Source organism: Tupaia chinensis, unplaced genomic scaffold (assembly GCF_000334495.1).
Source record: "Tupaia chinensis unplaced genomic scaffold, TupChi_1.0 Scaffold000270_1, whole genome shotgun sequence".
NCBI classification, from domain to species: domain Eukaryota; kingdom Metazoa; phylum Chordata; class Mammalia; order Scandentia; family Tupaiidae; genus Tupaia; species Tupaia belangeri.
The window spans coordinates 6035444-6053035 of NW_006159750.1; the positions used below are offsets into that span (position 1 = coordinate 6035444).

Sequence of the window (17592 nt, forward strand, 5' to 3'; positions counted from 1 at the left end):
GGAAAGAGAAATCCCCCCTGCCAAGGGGGATGTCCATACCACAATTCTTACTCCTTCATTCTCCTCCCGGTATCTCGAGCAGGCACACACATGTGCCCAGCTTGAGTTTCAAGCTGTCGGATCTGGGACTCAAATCACGGTTGGCCATGTGGGAGTCCAGTGACATAACCACTATGCCATCTGCTGTCCCACATAACATTCGTTTTCAGTGATCTGTGAAGGGAATGCAAAACAAGTAATCAGAAAACACAAGGAATTGGGGACCAGGAGATGGCATAATGGTTACATTACTGGACTCCCATGTAGTTGACCATGGTTCGAGTCCAAGACCCGGCATCTTGAAACTCAGGCTGGATGCATGTACATGCATGCCCAAAATCCTGAGAGGAGAATGGAGGAGAAGGGATTGTGGCGGGCTCTCCCTGCTAGGGAGTGGCTTGGCGCTTTCTGCCTATCTCTCTGGTGAGTGCACATGCCCTATAGCAAAAGACTCTCTCAAAAATCAAAAAAAAAAAAAAAAAAAACATAAAGAAGTGTGTTTTCTGTGTGAGACAAGAAATTGACCCTTACGAAAAATCAGTAGCTTATAGCTCTAATTGTTTGAAAAGTTTAAATATTTTTAAGTCTATTGACAAAATTACTGTCAAAGTGAAGTATGCTTCTAAGTCTGATGTATCATTTTAATTTTATAATTACAAGCTCGTACAGAATATATTTTGAGGAGGTTGGTCCAACAAAATGATAATATTATAATCGTCTGGATATTTTAGTTTTTTCCTTTGTAAAAGCAAAACTATGTGAGAGACCTTTTTCTCTTGGTTTCACAATTTCTGGACGTTCTGTGTCTTTATTAAGAATGACATGGGGAAAGAGCGTTTAAGAAAGACTCTTCTTCCTCTTTGGCAGAGAGAAGGACATCGAGATGTTCCTGGAGTCCAGCCGCAGCAAATTCATAGGTTACACCCTCGGCAGGTGAGCGTGAGCTGAGTTCCTTTGAAGCTCACTCTCTTGGCCTTTGGTGTTTGGGGACCCAGGTGAACTGGCAGCTAGGCTTAACACAAGGCCTTCTTTATTCTCCAGTGACACGAACACAGTGGTGGGGCTGCCCAGGCCAATCCACGAAAGCATCAAGACTCTGAAACAGGTAAGTGGCTTGGGTGAGCTTTTGGCCCAGTTTGGTCCCAAGTGAGTAAAGTGAGAGTAGCCCGTAGGGAGCTACTTTGAGGCCTGTTGTCTGCCCGAAAGAACTTGGGGTGGAGACGTGGGTGGACTGAGGAACGCCCTTGACAGCAGTTCTTCGTAAGTTTTACTTGTTTTTGCTGAGCTTTGGTTAGGACTGACTGAAGGTTAACTAAAGCTCTTACCTGACAGTTGTTGGAGTTTTACGGAGCCCCATAAATAGCCCTTCCTTTTTCTTGTCCAGGTCCTGAGCCAGCTGAGATAGAGGTTAGGTAGATGGAGATTGCGATGCCAGCATTGCTGTCAGCGATTGAAGAATGCAACTGAGAATGCTGTACCAGTGTCCTAGTCCAATGCACCCAGAATTAGGCAGACTCACTCACTCAGTCTCAGGCAGTGCTAACCTGGTGGAGGAGCAGAAGGCACAGGCCCTGTGCAGGCAGAGTCTCCAGAGAAAGGGATCAGCTCTGACAGTTCTGTGCTCCTTCCATACTCCCTAGGCAGGGGGGAGGGGTGAGTAGGAGGGGGCAGGGGGAGACAGCAGTGCTTTGCCGATTGCATGCCCTGCATAGGAGGGGAGATCAAGAGCGAGGAAGAAGTGTCTCCTCCAACAACGAAGCTATATATGTATATATATTTCTTTTTTTTTTTTCCAAAATAAGTTTTTGAAATCTGTAGTCCATCTGGTCTGTGTGCAGCCAGGCTTTTTGAGTACTTGATTTTGCTTTTTATAGCTTTTCTCCTGTCACCATAGCTATCTGAAAGCCGTTTTCTCTCCTTAATTTGTTTATGTGTTTGTTTTCTAATCTACTCTGGGTTTTTACTCTAGTCGCAAGAGCTGCCCACTTGGAAAAATATTTAGGGCTTGGGATTTTAGTTAGGGGTCCCTGCCATCTTTCAGAAGATTGTGTTTGAAGAAAATTGTAGGGTCTTTGCCAGGCTGTGGGGAGTTTGGCCAGAGAACAAGGGATGTCGTCCCCACTGCTTCCTTTGCGTCTCTTTCCAGCACAAGTACACGTCAATTGCTGAGGTCCAAGCGCAGATGGAGGAAGAGTACCTTCGCTCTCCTCTCTCGGGGGTGAGTTGGAGACCCGCATCAGCCCGTAGGCTCTGCAGCTGTTCCCAGGAACCAGGCAGTAGCAGAGCAACCCAGCCTTTTCCCTCTAGATCTAGTCCAGCTCCCAGTACAGGCAGTGACTAGTGCAGGGTTCAGAGCCCTGACTCCAAGCTGTGCGTCTGCCTCTGAGTGGGCAGGGACAGCAACTTCGGCAAATTGCTGGATCTCTCCTCGCTTTGTTTCTTCACCTGCAACACAGGAAGAGTGCAGTGTCTCCTTCACAGGGTTGCAGTTAGGGTTAATGAGTTTTACAAATAAAGCGCCCAGCATGATGTCCTTGTTCAGGGTTCGCTGTTACCACCACCACATCGTTCATGTCGATACTTGCACGTTCTCCTCCAGCCTGCTAGCAGGCTGACCCAGGAGATGGTGGTTGGACTGGGGCTTTGTCTTCGTACCCATTTTGTTAAAGGGAGAAGAGGAAGTCGAACAAGTCCCTGCAGAAACTCTTTACCAAGGCTTGCTTCCCAGCCTGCCTCAGTATATGGTGAGTATTCTGTGTCTGGGACCCTCTGGGTGCCACAGTAGGTATCTGTGGTGGAAGAGAGTGCCCTGGGGTTTCCTTCTCTCCCCCCTGCTGCCTACGGACTTACGGGGGCACTGCTCCTCGCTTTCCTCTGGTCCTGGGTGCTCTCGTGGATGTGTCTGAACAGTCTGCTCTTCCCAGATTGCTCTCCTGAAGATCCTGCTGGCCGCAGCGCCTACCTCAAAAGCTAAGACAGACTCGATCAACATCCTGGCTGATGTCCTGCCTGAGGAGATGCCGTGAGTATCATGAACTTTAGAGTATTCAGGCAAAGGACACTGCTAAATTAAAGCGGTTCACTGGCTCGGGAGATGGCAGAGTCCCATCAGCCCATGTTCTCGTGCAGAAAATGGAAAATGATGGGGCTGCGCTATCAGTCGTTCCCCCAGCCCCTTTTGGAAGCTGCAGGGTTGGTACACCCAGGACATGGAGGGCTGAGCTAGCTGTGGAGTGAACTGGCCGGTAGAGCCCTGGTCTCAGGGAGACAGAGTGAAACCCTTGGGACTTTTTCTCCCCTGCGCCCTGACCTTGTCTCTTTGTGGACGTGCAAACCAAGATCCTGTTCTGCTTTGAAAAGGACCTAGGTCTTGACCTGACATACCTGTCTGCCTGCACTGCCCAGCTCCTGGGTGGCTGCACCCTGGCGCCGAACAGAGGTAGTCAGGTGAGGGAGGCAGCAGGGATGGCTGGTCCACAGGAAGGGTCAGAACTCTCGGCTGTCATGGTCCTTGGGAAAAAGGTTCCAGAGTCAAATATATTTTTTTCTTAAAAAGGTTTACATGGAAAAGTCTTGAATTAAGAAACCGATGGAACTTGGTGCTTCCTAAATTTTTCTGATTCTAAAACCTGTTTTTCCCCATGACATTAAACTTCCAGTGTACTGGCATTCCACTGAACACAGTGTGGGGAATGCAAGTTAACATGATGGCAGAAGCTTAGTGGAGATCTTGAAAAGGAATTTTTGGGAGGAAAAGGAGAGAAACAGGCCAAGAATATACCTAGGAGCATCATGAGAAGGGATAAATTGCATGAGCCAGATTGCTTGGGGGTTGGGTGGTGCGGGGGGAGCCTTTGCTGGGAGAGGCTCAGGCAGCACCTCCGCTGTGAGCACCTGGAAGGGAGGCGTAGCTCCCGCTGGCAGCTCACCTGCCGTCGTGTCTTCAGCACCACAGTGTTGCAGAGCATGAAGCTGGGGGTGGACGTGAACCGCCACAAAGAGGTCATTGTGAAGGCCATTTCTGCCGTCCTGCTGCTGCTGCTCAAGCACTTTAAGTTGAACCATGTCTACCAGGTACCTGTCCGGCCTTCCTCCCTCTCTGTTGGGCTGGGCCTTAGGTGGTGCTGCTCTTCCAGCTGGCAGGAGTGGGGGCCTTGGTCTTTGGACCTGCTGTCTCTGCGGGAAGGCTCTAAGACATGGTCCTCAACCAACACTTTTTTATATTTTTTTTGAGAGATGACGTTTTGCTATAGGGTGCATGTGCTCATCTGAGAGACAGAGACAGATCTAAGCGAGAAATCACCCCCAGGGTGGAATGGCCTTGTCATAATCCCTTTTACATTCTCCTCTCGGGACTTTGGGCACACATGCACCCAGCGTGAGTTTTAAATCACTGGGCCGGCATTCAAACTACAGTCGGCTATGCGGGCGTCCAGCACCGTAGCCATTATGCCATCTGCTGGTCCCCAACCAAGGCCTTTTACTGCCCAAGGAGAAAGGGCAGGGTCCCATGGGGCATGCTTATTTTTTTCCTTGTTTATTTCAGTTTGAATACATGGCCCAGCACTTGGTGTTTGCCAACTGCATCCCTTTGATCCTAAAGTTCTTCAATCAAAACATCATGTCCTACATCACCGCCAAGAACAGGTGACTGGACCAGGGACCAGGATGGCTGCGTAGGGGCCAGATGGCAGTGCTCCCAGCTGGTCTCTTCCACAAGTCTAGTTAGCCAACATTTTTCCAGCACCAACAAGCCAGCCTTCCGCCAAGCGTCAGGACACAAGGATGAATGAGACCTGGTCTCTGCCTCAGAGAACCAGGGTGTTAAGTCTGAGTCTCACTGGTCTAGTGATAAGTGACTCAGTCCACCTGGGCAGGCAGGTTCTCATCCTGGGTCCTAGTACTGCCTTCACTGGTCTCTGCACTTGCTTTTAGAAGAGACCATGTGGGCGACCAGCTCTCTCTCAGAAGCTCAGCTGTATGCACTGTCCTGCCCTGCCTGCCTGTACTGACAGCAGATGACAGTGTCTGCTTCGCGGGGTGGTTTCCCACAGGGTGGGCTGCCAGCCAGGCATCGTCGCCATTAGGGCCTAGCCTGAATCAGTTGCCTTGGGCAGTCTCCCCAGCCTGATTCCCTGCTGTGTGGACAGCGTGGACTACCCAGAGTCTCTACCTCTTAGAAGATTATTAGCTGGTCTCGGCCTCAGGGGAAGCATACATGTTCTCTTGTAGCAGATCCTTGCTCTTTTAGCTGGTGGAACTGCGACAGGGCATACGAGGTAGATTCTTCTTCTACTCCAGCAGTGTGGCTAGCTAGGGGCCAGCTCAGTCACGGCTGTCCCTCAAGCCCCGGGCTCTGCTCATGGTGGACACCTGGGTTCTCTTGCCCCGCAGCATTTCTGTCCTGGATTACCCTCACTGTGTGGTGCATGAGCTGCCGGAGCTGACTGCAGAGAGTCTGGTGAGTGGCTGGGCTCTCCCCAGCTGTCCCTTGACTTGAGGGTCAGCAGGTGCTTAGCCTTCCTCCCCCAACAGGAAAAGGGGTGTCTTCCACAGATGAGGTCACATCTGAGTGCCTGGTCTTTAGCCAGGAAAGGCCAAGGGGAGGCGGAGAGGCAGACTTGGACGCAGAGACGAGGCAGTCTGGGAACAGGGTCTTTAGGGATGGCTGACCTGACGCTCGCCTGGTAGAGCCGTTTCCTCCCCACGTTGAACTCTGGAGCTATGGCTCTGGGGCAGCCTGAAGCCACAGCCCCCGGTACCGCCATCCATGTTGCCTGTAGAATATGTCTGGGGAGGCCATCTGCCCTCCAGTCCCCTGTCACTGTCTGCAATGAGTCCCCATGAGAGGAGGGTTCCTGGGAGAGGCGTGGAGACCTGGCCGAGCTCGAGTATGTGAGAGCCTTGGGGGAACTGTGAGCGCCCCACAGTTCTGAGGGTTAAGATTGTTCCTGGATTTATCCTGCAGGAAGCAGGCGACAATAACCAGTTCTGCTGGAGGAACCTCTTTTCTTGTATCAATCTGCTTCGGATCTTGAACAAGCTGACGAAATGGAAGCATTCAAGGACAATGGTGAGTCAGTGCAGTTGGGAGACCTGAAGCCTAGCAGTCCTGGTAGAGTGCCATGCCCTGTACTGGCCCCGGCACTGGGGTGGGGGTGAGGGCAGTCCCCAGGGGGGCTTGCTGACCCCGTTTGTCTCCCTTAACTTTGCTGTAGTCACATCCTTGGATTTTACGGGCTAATGAGTGGACCTGGGTGCTGCAAGAGGCTCAGTAATACACTGAGGCAAATCCACACTTCAAGAGGAGCCTTTTGGGCCAGCCAGGGGCCTGGTGGTTAAGGTGGCTGAATCCCACATGGCAGACTGCATAGTTTGAGTCCCAGACCTGGCAACTTGAGAAAACGCCAGGCACGAGTGCATGTATACCCAAAATCTTGAGAGGATGGAGGAGGGATTACGACATGGCTGTCTCCCCTGGGGGATGCTTTCTCACCTCTCTATCTTGTAAGTGCAGGTTCCCTAAAGCAAATAAAGAAAAACAAAAAATGAAAAATTGGAACCTTTTCTGCATCCCCTCAATCTTGGTGGGTAACATGACCAGGATTCTAGAGGTCTTCCTTAGTAGAGGCCTGTGGTCGCCTTGGGTGTGAGGTCCACGAGGCCTCTGAAATCATGTGTGCGTGCACTTATGGGGGTTTCTAGTGAAGGAATTTGTCACTTTCTGCAGATTCCCAAGTGATGTGTAAGTATCGTGGTTTGCCTGGAATTCCTGGTTCTAACAGTTAAAGTCCCAGGTACCAGGGAACCTCTCACCTCAAGGGAAGATGGTATGACTTGTCGCCACGAGGGTGCTTTACCCCACAAGGGTGACGCGGCAAGATAGTGGCTGCATTGCTTCTGTCCTCAACTGGGACTGATCGGGGCTCCTTCCCAGATGCTGGTGGTGTTCAAGTCAGCCCCCATCCTGAAGCGGGCCCTGAAGGTGAAGCAGGCCATGATGCAGCTCTATGTGCTGAAGCTGCTCAAGGTGCAGACCAAGTACCTGGGGCGGCAGTGGCGGAAGAGCAACATGAAGACGATGTCTGCCATCTACCAGAAGGTGCGCCATCGCCTGAATGACGACTGGGCATACGGCAACGGTGAGGCTCCGCACCGGGCAGGACTGGGGCAGGGCATGCGGGGAGGGGGCATCTTCCACTCCCTGGCCATGGACCTCAGGGGCCTCCTGCTCAGCAGCCAGCTCCTGCCTTTGTGGCATCAGAGTAGGAACACTAGGAAGAGCTAGGAGAAGCTACACATACCTTGGCATCTGTTTCTGTCTATTCTCAAGTCATTCTTTTTTAGAAACTGTCACAAGACTCCTGTCCCCTCTTTTTATCCCATCTACAGCTTCTGTAGTTCTGGCCGTCTGAATTTGTAACTCCTGACCGGCTCCCCTGCCTTCACTTTTTCTTCCACCAGCACCTCAGACTTTGCCCTAATGATCTTTTTCAACTTGGGAGACCCGTGTTGTTACCTCCCAGCGTACAATCCTTCGCTTCCTATTTCCCTTAAAACTCAAGTCAGTGTCTTAAGCAAGAAATGTGAGGCCTGCCCATCCTCCTTCCCTCTTCCCCTGCAGTCTTGACACAGCTTCATTACCTGCCATCAGCCCAGCCTCCATCACACCCAGGGCGCCAGCACAAGGCTGGAAACTTCCCGTTTCTGGGCCTGTGTGCACATCACTGTTCTCCCATGATGCCTCCCCCATCCGTTCTGGCTGCGCCAGGTCTGCATGTTTCAGCCGGTACGGTGCCTGCCGTGTGGCCCTGGGTCTGACTGTCCCGTGCTCTGCCGCCCACCCTGTGAATTTGTGCAGGCTCAAGGTGGTAACCAGTCAGGGAAGTGAGGAGAGTAAGTGGGGAACCCAGGTTCCTGCCTCTGACCACGGAGAGTCAGGGAGAACCTCAGTTTTTCTTTTAAGTTTATTTCCTTCTTTCTTTGATGAGTGAGACAGACATAGGCACTCCCTACAGGACCTCCACGCTGTGAGCCAGCCGCCTCCTCCTCAGCCCCAGATCATGGGCATGCATGCACCAGCTTACTCAGGTCTTTAGACACGAACTGGAACGCTTCCTGGTGGTCAGCCTCACAGAGCATTGCATTGTACCACTGTGCCATCTGACCTCTGAGAACGTTCCTTTTTCCTCCTTTCTTTTTTTTTTTTGTCTTGAGTTTTTTCTATAGGGTACATGCATTCACCAGAGAAACAGAAAGAAAGGGAGAAATCATCCCCAGGGAGGATGGCTATATAGCAATCCCCTCTTCTCCAATCTCCTCTTAGGATTTTGGGTACATATGTACACATGCCTGGTATGTTTCCTAAGCTACCAAGTCTAGGATATGAACCACGGAGTCGGCCATGTGAGATCCAGCACCTTAACCACCACACCACCTGCTGCCCTGAGAACTTTCCTTTTTAAAAAAAATTTTTTTGGAGAGGTTTTTGCTGCAGGGTGCGTGCATTCACCAGAAAGACAGAGAGAGACAGAGAGACAGAAAGCACGAAATTCCCTCCCCCTTCCCCCAGGGGGGATGTCCATGCCACAATCCCTTCTCCATTCTCCTCTCGGGATCTTGGGCACATACACACATGCGCCTGACGTGAGTTTAAGCCACCAGTTTCAGGACTCGAACTGGGGTCGACTACATGGGAGTCGAGCGACATAGCCATTACGCCAATTGCTGGTCTCCCTTTTTAAATTTTTTAAACCAGAGGGCATGTGCATGCAAGAGAGAAACAGACAGACCATTGAGGGCCTGGTCACGCTGCAGTCCCCTTTCCTTCATTCCTTTATCCCGTCAGGGTCCTGTGCACACGTGCAGGGCTAGGACTCTAACCGTCACCAGCCATGTGCGATCCACTTCCCGCCACACAGTACTATGCTGCTGTACTGCAGGGCTGACCCAGAACTTTATTTCCAGAGGAGCATGTTGAACGTGTGGCTCCCTCTCTCGGTCTACACAGTGTCTGCAGTGTAAGCCACTTACAGATCTGGCTTTTTTCCCTAGTACCTGAATCTCTTTCTGTGCAGGAAAGAATACCTATCATTCCTGAGGACAGGGCTTGGAGGTGTCCTGCTCCCGTTTGACATTCAACATTCCCAGCCCTGGCCAGCATGGCCTCTGAGCTGCTGTGAACTCCTTGGGAAGCTGTGACAGGGCTTGGCTCCTAATTGTCTTCCTGCTTCCCTTAGATCTTGATGCCCGGCCTTGGGACTTCCAGGCTGAGGAGTGTGCCCTGCGTGCCAACATTGAACGCTTCAATGCCCGGCGCTACGACCGGGCCCACAGCAACCCTGACTTCCTGCCAGTGGATAACTGCTTGCAGAGTGTTCTGGGCCAGCGGGTGGACCTCCCTGAGGACTTCCAGATGAACTATGACCTCTGGTTAGAAAGGGAGGTCTTCTCCAAGCCCATTTCCTGGGAAGAGCTGCTGCAGTGAGCCTACTGGGCAGGGGACTGAAACCGAAGGGAATGATCTCGAAGTTCCTGAGGGACTGTCCTGGTTCATTGCTGCAGTGCTCCCATCTCCCTCTAGGTGGCAGCACAGCCCCACTGTATCCATAGCCATCCCTGGTGGTGGGTGAGCCCAGGTTGACCTATCTTGAAAAGCAGGATCCTGCTTAGGAGCAGTCATCTCTGCTTGGGATCCACCCCTCCCCTCCTCTCTTCACCTCCTCTTCTCTCTACCCCCTCCCCTCAGACATGGTTGATTGCAGCTTATTTTGCAATCAGCCCCAAGTCTAGGAAGCACTGGGATAGGCTGGGAGCCCCTTGTCATGGCATCTGATGCTCGAGGGTCAGGCTGACTCCTGGGACACAGATCCTTGGCATGGCAGCTTAGGTTGGGGCCAGTGCCAGAAGGTTGGTGTTTTGGTTGTGCTCGGGGAGTTTCTGATGTCATTCCAGCCTCCTGCTAAAGTTTAGCCAGAAGCAATCGCAGAGGCCCTGGTAGCTGCCTCAGCACTTTGGTTTGGACAGGGTTGGTACAGAGAAAGAAACTTCCCTTAACCAGAGGTGCCATTTTTTCCTCTTGGTTTTCAAAGGCCTGTAAATATCTATATAAATCTGTGTAGTCTCTTGTGTTAAGTTGGGGTTTATAATGTGTTTCCGTATTCTGTTTACATTAAAAAGAAGCAAAACAATTCTCATTGCCTTGTCTGAGTAAATATGACCTCTGAATATCTCCCCCAGGTCTAGAAAGAGGCTTTCCTGCCAGCATTGCTAGGTCAGCCTCTTATCCCGCACCAGGCTGCCTGCCTTTCCCAGGGAGGGGGATGGGTAGGAGTCCTTACTTACCAAAGTGCGCTCTGCACGTCAATCAGATCTGGCCGGCCCAGCTCCCAGCTCTGGCTTGCTGGATTGCTGGGTTGTCCTGCACCCCTGGATTAAGTATAGTCACAGACTCCCCGAGTTTCTCTGGGCCACACCCCTGAACTGGCCTCAACTAAAGTAGTTTCAATGCCAGGGAAGGAGAGTCAAGGTCAAAGCAAAGGTCAGCTGCACCCGGCTCCCTCACTGGGGCAGGCGGGTGTGACCAAGAGGAACCGCGCTCAGGGCCTGGGAAGCAGGAGTCAGTTTCACAGTGTGAAGAGTGGCAGAGGGCCCAGGGGCCCCCATGGCTGGAGAGGCAAGGAAGTCACCTTTGTGCTAGGTGTCAGTCCTTCAGGCCTCCTGCTGCCTGTGCTCTGGCTGTCAGACACCCCTACCTTCACCTCGTTCTATCTGGGGGCTCTGCCTCAGCATACTAATTACCATTTTGATGCTGGTAAAAGAAGTTCCTTTATGAGAATTGCTGGAAATTTCCTTATCTTTGTATAAGCAATGTGTATGGGGTTTTAAATCTCCAAGGGGTCTTGACTTATAAAGGGAACGGTCTGGGGAGAATCTTTTTGTTTATTGATTCTTAGTGTCAGCCTGGGCCCGTGGAGCCTCAGGACAGACCTTGATGTCCCAGCAAGGCTAGGAGCAGAGAAGGGACATCAGTGTACTCCCGATGGTCACCCAGCCTGTGAGATGGGGTGCCCATGTGACCCAGTCGCCTTGGGTGTGAGGTCCACGAGGCCTCTGAAATCCTGTGTGCGTGCACTTACGAGGGTTTCTAGTGAAGGAATTTGTCACTTTCTGCAGATTCCCAAGTGATGTGGAAGTATCGTGGTTTGCCCCTCTGCCCCACAGTAACTTGCATAGGACACAGGAATTGAACATACTGCAAATGTGTGTGACGAGTTTTCTGTTCTTTCTTGCCAGGACTGACAGGAAGTGCGTATCTTGAGATTTCAATCTCAGGAAGATGGATTTTCACATTTTCACTCCACCATGCAGCCTGGGTCACTGAACCCGTTTGGGCCGAGGCTTTGTCAATCCTTTCGTGGCTTTCTCAGTCTCCTCTGACCTACAGAAAAGAGGACAGGATGCATGGCTGCAAGGGCCTTAAAGCTGCAGGTGAAACCCTCCGCCTGTAGGCCCAGGAACTGGCCCGGAGGGGAAGCGCCTCCTCACAGCCACAGAACGTGTCATGGCAGGTTGGCTGTTTGAACCCTGGTTTCTGTACAGAAATGTCTTTTGGAGCCTCAGCATGTGTGGCCGTAGAGCTCGTCTGGGTGAGGAAATGAGTAGGGAGTGTGCAGGCCCCTGGGGAGCAGCCAGGTACAGAAAATGCTGATCCTTACCAAGCCAGGGCCCAGCGCTCCTCAGCCCACTGAAGGACAGATGACCCTGAGGCTGTATTACCCTGAGATGGGACTGTCCCTTGTTAATCATAAGATAGCACTCACTGGGTGCCAAATAGGGACCCAGCACAATAGGTGATGCTTCCGGAAGGCTCCTCTGCACAGTGGCTAGCAGGAACTGAGAGGTGACTGCGTGCCAGCCACTGCTGTGCACAGTTCATGTGTAATTTTTAAAATTAATTATTTAATCTTATTCATTCATTTTAATTTGACCAGAGAGAGAAATAGAAAAAGAGAAAGTGAGAAAGCAAGCCACCAGGTCTGGGACTTGAACTGTGGTAAGCCATGTGGGAGTGTCCAGCGCCTTAACCACCACGCCACCTGCAGGTCCCCTATGTATAATATCTCTTCCTTAGGGTAACCCTGAAAGGTGTACAGTACCCTGCCAATCCCTATATTATGTATGAGAAAACTGGCACGGAAGGTCGGAAATATTCACAGCTAGAGCCAGGATTCCAATTCGTGCTCCGCGTCATGCTGTCCACCCCCACGCCTTTTCTTTTCATTGTGGTTGCCCCCAGCACTCCCACTGTTGACCCGCCATTCATTCGTTCATTCTTCCACTTCACCCAGTACTTCGCATCTGCTCCAGCTGGTCCTTGCCACAGACAGTTCACGGCACATGGCCATTACTGTAGGCCCTAACTGGGCCACCCAAGCTTGGCCCTGGCCCAGCCTCTGATGTGTCCCACGTGTGCCCCTTCAAGAAGGACTGTTGTTAGTACCTTTTTTGTCTTACCCTTTTCAGCTTAAGCCTGGATTTCCTTCCTGGGTCCCAGAGGACTTCTGTATTGGCTGCCTGTACCGTACCTGTTCAGTTCAGCTCCCCGGAGGCTGGCTTCCTGTCTGGCCTCTGAACTGACCGCCCTGAGAAGCAGTAACTGTTACATTCACTTGATTCTTGGCACGGTCAGCCTCAGTCTGCTGGCCGGAAAATAAGGGGATTGTGTCCTTTGGGAGCGAGACAGCCGGACTCAATCCAGACTCTGCCATTTACTCGCTGAGCTAATCAAGCTCTAAGCCTCAGTTGTCTAGTCTGTAAAAAATTGGTTCAATAGCCCTATTGTGGGGACTGAGGAAGATAATGGATCACAACCTTCGTACCTGGCTGACAGACCACAGTAAAAGGTAGCAATTCTTGATGTTGCTAATGGTTCATGCAACTCTAACCTGTGAATTTGCATCCCTTCCCTATGTACCGTAGAAAAGAGAACTTCCCTTCCAGGATCAGACCATGTTTCAGGCCTCCTTATGTCCCCTGTCCCTAGCTCACACTGAATCCAGAGGCTTCTCAGGAAGAGGTGGCCATCCGTGAGTTAGCAACCCTGCCATCCCGCCCTAAGGCTGGATCTGGGCCAGGCTCTTGCTGGGTGCCCTGGGCATCCAGGTGTATCAGATAGCACAGGCCCTCACTCCTGACGGGTGCTCAGTCTGATGGAGAGAGCCGTGAAATCAAGCAAAAGCACCAACATAGGTGCGCAGCGGTAGGGAGGCATCTGAAGGGCTCCCATGTCCCAGGCCGAGGCCGCTACTGGAGAGAATGGGCTGGGGAGAGAGGGGTTGAGTGGGAAGGGAGGGCTTCCAAGAGCAGATGCCCTCCAGGTGAAAAGATCTTGGATGAGACAGGGGGGCTGGGGCAGGGGAGGTGCATTTCCCTCTGCTGGGTGAAGAAAGGTACCAGTTGCCCGGTTCCTGGCTGTGCTGGGCTCTGCTGCTGTCAGGCTGCAGAGGGTCTGTACTTGGGGGTTGTAACTCAGGTTGATGTGTAAATGGCTGGGGGAGACGGGAAAGAGGACTGAGTGCCTCTAATGAGAAGCATTTCCCCTTGCCCGACTGAGGCAGGAAGCCTAGACTGAAGGGGCCCCTGGTGAGACCCTCTAGTGCTGACCTGGTGTCTATGCCTCTGCCAGGACCAAGATTTAGGGCTCTGCAATCTTCTCTGGGTGGGCCTCATGGGGGCAGAGAGGAGCCTCTGCAAAGAAGCCAAGATTCCAGGTGGGGCCACTTCCCCTTCCCTTTCCCAGGAGTGACCAGAGCCCCCACCTGGCCTTGGGGAACCATGGCTAAGGCCTGAGGTCACCTCTCGAGTCAGGCTGTCAGGCCCAGGATGCAAGGGCATCTGGAGACCTGGGGGCTGTGTCTTAGGATGTGGGGGAGGAGGGGAGCACAGCTAATGGGAAGCAGGTGGAAGGGCTGCCTGCACCCCAGCCAGGGGACAGGCCTGCAGGGATGGCCCAGGCAGTGGGAGGACCCGTCAGCTCGCAGATAATCCCACGAAACAGGCTCCGAGTTGCCCATTCATATTCATTATGTGTGAACTGGGCGGTTGTAAAGTTAGCCTTCTCTTCATTTAGCTGTCACTGGACAGAAAAATATGAGCTGTGGGCAGACGCCCCTGGATGGGAGCCAGTAGCCGGTCCCTGGCCTCCCTGTGGCCTGCCCCCGCAGCCCCCACCCCACCTGGGCCTCTCCTGGCCCCTGCCCACCTCCCACTCTCGCCGCATGGATGGCTGGCCTGACTTTACTTTCTTCTCCCGTCTGGCTCTTCCCACTTGTGCTGCTTTTCCTCTGGTTGTCACGGACCCTGTCCCCTCCACTCCCTCCGTGTCTCTCTCTCTCTCTCAGCTGAGAGTGAGGGAGTCATGTTTTTCTCCATCATTGCTCTCTCTCTGGCACTCCGTACTCATTAAGTGCTTCTAGACCAAACAACCTCTCTGGGCATGTCTTTGACTTTCGAGGCAAGGTACGAAACTTTGCTGAGCACTCCTTGAGTGAAGAAACTTCTAGGGCTGTGGCGTAAGGCCCACCTGACTGCATGAAAGTGGTTCTGTTCAGCAGCCGGAGCTGAGGTACCTCCCTGTCTTACCCTGACTCTTCCCTTCCTGGTGAGTCCCCTCCTCCTGTGGGATACCAGGCTCACACCTGGACCTCAGAGTCAGTGTCAGGACAGAGGGGAACAAATTGCCAGAAGCCAGGCCCTTGAGCAGAGGGAGGAGAAGGTAAGGGAAAGAAAGGAAAGAGGAGAGAAGGAAAGAAAAGGAAAGGGAAAGGAAGACAGCTGACTCCTCTAGGGATGCGTGGCTGCCTCGCTGTGACTGTCTTGGCTGACAGACGTGATCTGACAGGACTTTCTTTGGGTCTTAAGCACAGCACGGATGTGTCTTTGTGTGCTGGGGTTTCTCTGTGCCTGAACGACGAAGCGTGGGTGGGGGGCTGGGGGGCAGGCTGCTAGCTGAGGCTGAATTCTTCTGAGCAATGTGGTTGTGTTTACCGAAAGGGTGGGAGGGCCCGGTATTTTCCTGCCTTCCCAGCTTTGGAGATAAGGCAGAGTGGGGATGAAGGATAGAAAGGCAAAACTCTGAAACCACAGAAAGGGTCTGGCTTTCGTCTCTGCCCCACAGCTCAGATGTGCTCCCGTGGTTCCTGGGGTGTCTGGGAGAAGGGCGCTGTCCCACCTCCACCACTCGGGGCTCAGCTCATGGGAGCTTGGAGCCCTCTGCCAACACGCCATTCTGCCATTCCACCTCTCTTCCATGTCAGTTCAGCCACGACCTTCCCTGCCCACAGCAGCTGAAGCCACAGAGCCCCGTGGCAGATACCTAGCCAGCCAGGGCCTGCACGCCGAGGGCTCTGCTGCAGCGCACCTTCCCCAGCCTCCAGGGTCTTCCTGGTGTTTCGGGGCCGACCGGCAGGTCCTAGAGGAGGTCTGTCCTACATCACCAAGCCCTGGTGGTAATGGTCACCAGTATAAAAAACACCACCACCTTTATTATTATGCTGGGGGGGGGCACATTTTTTTCCCAAAAGTATCTTTACAGAAATGGGGACTGGGATGTCAGGGGCTGTTTTATTCTGAACAACATCCAACACGGTTCTCGTGGCATAGCTCTGGCCTGATCCCATAGGAGAGAAGCCAACTATTTGGTGGTTTCTGGTGGAATTCCTGCCCCTTTGGAGGAGAAGATGACTCCATACATGTTGGGAGAGAGGGCCCAGAGACAGAGGGAGGCGTGGCTGGGGCAGGAGAAACGGCTGGCCTCCACTTTCTGCCTGACATGGCGTGCACGCCCCCTGGTGGTGGCAAAGGGAAGCGAGGCCGACCCCAAGTGGTCATACAAGACTCTGGGTTCCCCTATGTCACCAAGAGCTCCCGGTTCATTCTGTGTCCTCCTCTTTCCATTTTCCTGGCTTTCCTGAAGGAGCAGCCAATCAAGTCATTTCAGCTGAACAGAGTCTTCAGGAAGCAGGCAGCATTTCCCTACCTCCAGCCCTGGGAGTGTGGGGACCTAGTTTGTGGTAGGAAGAGTCCCACCTGCTTCCAAGGCCCCTTTCTCCTGGGCAGCCCCTTATTCTAAGAAAAAGACCCTGTAGTACATTCCCTGCCAGGTGCTGAGGTTTCCAGCTGCTCTCTGAGGCTTCCAGAACCATCTGGGGCTTGGAGTCAGAGGCGTGTCCTTTCCGGCGTCCAGGCAGGGGTGGGCTGTAAGCAGCTGAGAACGGAGAAGGAGGTGGGCAGCTGAGTCTGCGTGTGCATGTGACTGATCACGTGGTCCAGTTCAGCAGCCTGGGCGGCTCCTTGGGCTTTACCCTGAGCGAGACGAGGCTTGGAGACTTATAGTCACCATCCACAGAGGGCTCAAAGCTGTGGCCCCCCAGGGCAGGGGAGAAGCCATGGATGGAGTAGATACCAGGGTGGGCTGTGGGGGAGGCTGGCATCCCCATGAAGCCCGCCACGTTCCCGTGGTTGTGGGAGTACGGAGACATGCATGGGGAGGGTATGCCTTCTGGAGACACAAGGCAGGGGCCCCCAGGGCTCCCAGAGCCTGGACTGGTCCACAGGGAATTCTGCAGCTGAAAAGAGCGGAAAAGAGAAGGCCCATGAGCCAGGGGCTGGCCCCTTCCCTAGGAGCTCTCCCTATGTCTTTAGGGCCCCAGAAACTTTCCAAGAAACCTCTTGTGGCCCAAGTCTTCCTTTCCTACCCCCGGCACTGGCACTGGCATCTCAGGAGGCCCGTGCTGCTGCTTCTCAGGAAGCAGTTTTCTTCTACACTCCTTTCGTGTTCTGTGTGCGTCATTCATGAGACTGGCAAGAGCCCCAGCTGGCGAGGAAGGAGTTAAGTGACCCACTCACTGTCACGCAGAGCCTGGTATTCTTGCTAGTAAGCCCATGGGGACATGGGCAGGCTCTGACTTGAGGTGGGGCTGGGGTCTCACCTGGGGGTGGCTGTCGGTGCGGGGCAGCACCGAGATGTCATAGGCAGCTGTGAAGGGGTTCCGCCCCTCCTGGATCTTCCCATAACGCTCGCGCTTCCGCCACTTGGCTCTGCGGTTCTGGAACCAGACCTGGGGACAGGTTGGGAAGGGTTGAGGGGGTGATAGAGCACACCTGAGGGGCTCTGTGTGGTGGTGGTGGGGGGTTGATATCTATGTCCTCCTGTGGGTTGGGAAGCTGGCGTTAGGTTGGGAAATCCATAGGGGCCGGAAAATCCACACAGTTCTCAGGGCCAGGAGAGCTTGGCTTCGAAGAGGCCTGGGATGCCCACGCCCAGGGCAGGTTTATTGGTCCTGCGGGCCCTTCCACCCCCTTGAGTCCCCTCTGTTGCTCCAGCCTGGCTGTGTCTGGTAAGGGTGCTGTGAGGGGCCCTGAGCATCTCCTAGCTGTGCTGCTGCACACGTGTTGGCCTTCTGGTGCTCCTGCCTTGTCTCCTTCCCGATCATCCCAAGGCATCTGAAGAGGGTTTTTTTTTTTTTTTTTGGAGGGTTTTCCCTTACGGGG

The 17592-nt window shown here is 53.1% G+C and overlaps 2 protein-coding genes across 2 annotated transcripts in view; one reads left to right on the plus strand and one right to left on the minus strand.

Annotated features, from left to right (window-relative positions):
* Window positions 1-10229, plus strand: part of STRIP1 (striatin interacting protein 1) — a gene marked incomplete at its 5' end in the record, with an annotated part of 17627 nt that extends 7398 nt beyond the window's left edge. Inside the window, 11 exon segments of the mRNA XM_014588218.1 lie at window positions 907-972; window positions 1081-1144; window positions 2186-2257; window positions 2709-2783; window positions 2964-3061; window positions 3987-4113; window positions 4586-4686; window positions 5434-5500; window positions 6008-6112; window positions 6977-7181; window positions 9279-10229. Coding sequence (XP_014443704.1) covers window positions 907-972; window positions 1081-1144; window positions 2186-2257; window positions 2709-2783; window positions 2964-3061; window positions 3987-4113; window positions 4586-4686; window positions 5434-5500; window positions 6008-6112; window positions 6977-7181; window positions 9279-9526 — 1228 coding nt within the window.
* Window positions 10230-13558: 3329 nt separating this feature from the next.
* Window positions 13559-17592, minus strand: part of ALX3 (ALX homeobox 3) — a 10484-nt gene continuing 6450 nt past the window's right edge. The window contains exons 3-4 of the mRNA XM_006149558.3: window positions 17031-17159; window positions 13559-16667 (exon numbers count right to left, since the gene is read on the minus strand). Of these exons, the coding sequence (XP_006149620.1) occupies window positions 16359-16667; window positions 17031-17159 (438 nt within the window). The 3' untranslated portion in view covers window positions 13559-16358. The remainder of the gene's footprint in view (window positions 16668-17030; window positions 17160-17592) is intronic.